General features: G+C 27.5%; 1 protein-coding gene across 1 annotated transcript; it reads left to right on the top strand.

Annotated features, from left to right (window-relative positions):
* Positions 1-2935: 2935 nt before the first annotated feature.
* Positions 2936-3955, top strand: LOC100802046 (transcription factor bHLH149). Its single transcript, XM_003554567.5, has one exon. It carries the CDS (start codon positions 3214-3216, stop codon positions 3760-3762), a length of 549 nt encoding a protein of 182 aa, XP_003554615.1. The 5' UTR covers positions 2936-3213; the 3' UTR covers positions 3763-3955.
* The last annotated feature ends 785 nt before the right edge of the window (positions 3956-4740 follow it).

The raw sequence follows: 4740 nt of genomic DNA, 5'->3' as shown, positions 1-4740 counted from the left end.
CTTTTCTCCTAAGGGGCAATTAAGTAGTAAACCTTGCATGTGTCATGTAAAAAATGCTTTTATTTGTTTGTGTGTAACTGAGATACAATTTGAAATAAAGTTTACCTTGTAAGGTCACATAGGGCTTAAAAAATTACATAGCAATTGCTTAATTATCCAAGTATATATATATATATATATATATATATATATGATAGAATTATATTATTTAGATTTATTTAATAGAAAAATTCACGTTTGATTCTCTTTGTGTGAAAAGTTTCTTAAATTAATAATAATTATGCACCATGAATGAAACTATGCTCTAGTTGTAGGTTAAAAGATACTCATAATCTTTGACATAAGATAAAAAATGATATATTTTAAATAAAATATACAATTTTTTATTCATAAAAATCAAACTCACATTAAAACTTTACAATAACTTATGCACATTATTCTGAGTAACTAAGCTAAACTCTCTTAATATGAAAATAAGGTTATAAGTGTTCGTTAAAAATTTATTGATTTATATCTTAATAAATTATAAATTTATTATATACGATTATATTTTATCGCAATATTAACCATTAATATTTTATTGACAATTATAAATATACTTTATCTTCAAAAGTATTTTTCTCTCTTTAATAGAGTCAAATCCATTTAGTATTAATCTATACTATATACATAAAAAAACATTTTATAAAAGGAAAGTATACGTGTGGCAATATAAAGAGCTATATGCAATAAATTTATTTGAAATAATAATAATAATAATAATTGTAATTTTTATTTTAAATTATAATAATTAAAATTATTATGATTGATTTCTAACAATCAACTTTTAAATAATAATTCTTAATTAGCAAAATTTGTAAACATTATTCACCTTTTAAATTGAAAATAACTTTTAGAGAAAAAAATTGACAACTCCAGAAAAATGAATTTAATTTTATTTATCATTACTAAACATATTGATGACATGTTTTTTTTAATTTATAAATGTAATAAATTTTTAAGCAAATTCATTGTCGAATTTATATCTAAGGTAATAATTAAGATTATTAATTTATTCAATAAATTATTTATCAAACATTTGATTATTGATTGCAAATTTATTCATGAATATAGCTTGATTAGTGTCACATTCAATTAAGAAACATAATTTAATTTGAAATCGATTTAAATAAAATACAAATTTCAGCACCAACACTATACAATTTAAACGGAATACAGAATTACATACATTTGATATCAATTTAAGAATTATATTCTTACATACTAATTAAAAACGTTAGTTTTGGGAAAAAAAAAATTAAAAACTTAGCATTTTCATCCTAAAATTTTAGATAAAAAAAATGAAATTGAAAAAAGATAATGAGATGGTGATGATATTTGTTAGAAAAGTAACCGCTATATGTAATGAATTGACATGTAAAGAAAAAATGAAAAGTTATAACTAAACTGTAAAAATGAAATTTGACATCATATAATAATATAATATGTTATTTAATGGTAATTTTAATTCTTCTTTTCTCATATATTATTAAAAAAAAATATCTGTGAATGACTCGGATCCCTATAAAATTACATTACAGCAAATGAAAGTTAGAACAGTGACTAGCATATAATAATGTTCTAAGCTTTTCTCTTTTTCTTAACCTCTCTTTCTCTCCTCTTTCTGTTGGTCCTATCTTTGCAAGCAAGTTAAGATGATTGACCCAACATGGGAGATCTTATCCATAAGATGTACCAAATAATAGACTAATAGTGATTAGATACTAGCTTTGAGAGGGTAAGGGGCTCAAATTGAAGAAAAAGATCATAATTTGGTTACGACTCCAGTAGAATATCATATTTTAATGAGGCAAGTTGTCCGCTATTTGTTAAACAAACCTAAAACCTATACTTTATAGTAAAAGAAAACCCTATATTTTAATGAGGCAAGTTGTCGATCCAGTCAAATAAACCTAAAATTTCCTCGTCGAAGGTGGCATGTGTCGTCACTATCTTCCTCTCAATTTGTTATCGTAAATGTTTAACGTACACTGTTATTCATTAATATTCATCTTGTATGATGGATGGAAATTCAAAAGTGAGAATAGGAATATTTATTTTTTTAAAAAGGCAAATGAATTATTCTTCTTTTCGTTTGGCATAGTTATATAAAAATGTAAAAATGCATCTCTTTTTTGTTTAGTTTTACGAAAGGAAAGAATAAGCATATATGTAATTGCAAATAAATAAAAACAAACATAAAATCATAATAAAGATCACTAAATTATTGTTTTCTTTTCTTACAAAAAAGAAATTAAAAAACGACAAGAAAATGGTGAAATTAAAAAAAAAAATTATCACCTCAAATCGTTTCCTTCCTATGCAAAATGTACGTATTTCAATTATTCTCTTTCCTTTTCTTGATAAAAAGCTATACCCCGCATATACATAAAACTTCACCTAAATATGCAGAATATTATAGATATTTTTTTTTTGTATAATTTTCAATAAAAAAACTTTATAACTTCACCTTAATAACCACGAAAATAAAGTCACCAATTAAAAGTTCATAAATGTTATCAAGACAAATTTTTAATGATAAATAAAAAATAATACAAAAAAAAAATCTCTGTTATTATACCTATTTTTCCCCTTAAAATAAATCCTCCCTTACTGATCCATCACCGATTAATTTAGTTGTCTGCTTAATTAGATAGAGAAACATAGACATGAAGGTGTAAATTTGATAATTGAAAAGTTTAATGTGTAAACTTTTTTTATAATATGATTCAATAAAATAAGACATATAGTTAAATAATAATATATTAATAAATGATTTTTAAAAATAAATCAAAATTGTGCCTTTAAAATTTTCAAAATCATGACAAATTTTAAGTGGTCATAAAGTAATTTTAGGGATTTAATTCAATTATAAAAATTTGACAAAAATGAAGTATCAATTTGTAATTTTTTTATTCAAGTTACAAATTTTAATTATGGAACTAAAATCTAGAAAGGAAAAAAAAAAAAGGGAGAGAGAAAGAGAGAATGGGCGCAACAGGCAATAAATATAAATGTAACAGAAGGACGCGTGGATCGTGGTGAATTCTCTTTCTCTTTTTTATACTCTGAATTCTGAATATCATCATCTTCATCCTCGTGGAGTAGTATTTTCGATCAATCAATCTTCTCTGTTTCCAAAACATTCCAATTATTTCCCTTCATTCACACATCATGGACTCTTTGTCTTTGCACTCAAACCTCCATTCCGTTAACAATAAGCGCCGCCAAATCACACACCAAAACTCCTTCGCTCTCACTCCCTCCTGGACTTCCCTAACCGAACAGCGCCTCTACTCCTCCAAGCTCCTCCACTCGCTCCGCCGCAACAGCAACCCTACCGCCGCCCTCGAAGTCCGCGCCTCCGCTGACCGCGTCCTCGCCGCCACTGCCAAAGGCCGAACTCGCTGGAGCCGCGCCATTCTCTCAAATCCGATCTGCCGCTGGAAGCAGAGACACCACAAGAAGGTCAAGAAGTACTCCGCCAACAAATTCATGAAGAAGACGACGCCTGAGATTCGGAGAAGCTTGCCGGCTGTGCAGAAGAAAGCGCGCGTTCTCGGAAAGTTAATTCCTGGTTGCCGGAAGGTGTCGTTCCCGAAGCTTCTAGAAGAAGCCGGTGACTATATTTCGGCGTTGGAGATGCAAGTGCGAGCCATGAAGGCTCTCGCCGACCTCCTCGCCACCGGTGCTCCGCCGCCAGCTCCGATCGGTTTGAGTTGACCGAAGTTGTTAATTCTTACTATTAGGTGTTTCTTCATATATCGTTTATATTAGTTTTTAGATTTCAGTTCCATCTTCGCCACTTATTTTATTTTTTCTCTTCATTTTTTATTATTTCAGTTAAAAAAGTTATAATAGACAGTAAGATATGTTCTATATTGTTATATTACATAATAATATAAATGATATGGTATATAATTAGTTTACACATATAATTGTACTAATATATATGATATGGAGTATTAATTTTATTATATTTTCCAAAAGCTTGTTATTATCGGATACAACGTCTGAAATCTTATTATATATAGTTCATAGATTCACCACATTTAAGGCCTTATTTCTTTTGATTTTTGAGATTTTTTTTTAAAAAATATCTCGGTACATAAATTTAAAGAAGATGTTTATAGATTATAATTCAGCTTAACATTACTCTATTTACCAACAAAAAAACCTTAACATTTCTCTTCTAAATAATGAGACCTTTATATATATATATATATATATATATAATGTAACGTTCATTTTTTAATAGAAACAATTAAAACCTGCAGATTTGTCTATAGCAGCCTTCTAAAAGGAAAAAAACTTAAGCATGATACTTTTAATAGATTTTGCGCCTAGTTATAATGAGTGTTATTTAGATTGAAATTTATAAACGTAAATTTGAATAAACTTATGTTTTAATTGCTTTCATTTGAAATTTGGTTTAAAGCTGAATATAAGTGTGTAAAATTCCTGCCCTGGAAACTAAACATATTACTAAATTGAGTTTAACAAGACAAATGCACATTCAAACCAGCTAAACAGAAAGCAAGTATAAACCTGAGTGTTTAACTTCTGTTACTCGCACATTAAAAACTTGATACTACGGTTTTTGAAGTGAAACTTTAATTAATTTTAACCGGAGAAAAATTATTTGAAGTCTTGTAATGTCTGGAAAGATTGGATATTTTTAAAATGATAACATGATAAATC

This window comes from Glycine max, chromosome 19, assembly GCF_000004515.6.
Source record: "Glycine max cultivar Williams 82 chromosome 19, Glycine_max_v4.0, whole genome shotgun sequence".
In the NCBI taxonomy this organism is placed as follows: domain Eukaryota; kingdom Viridiplantae; phylum Streptophyta; class Magnoliopsida; order Fabales; family Fabaceae; genus Glycine; species Glycine max.
Note: the sequence above shows the minus strand (reverse complement) of the source record. Positions and strands in the feature narration are given on the sequence as shown.

Coding starts and splice junctions, on each gene's coding strand:
- LOC100802046 (XM_003554567.5), top strand. CDS start 3,214: ATGGACTCTTTGTCTTTGCACTCAAACCTCCATTCCGTTAACAATAAG.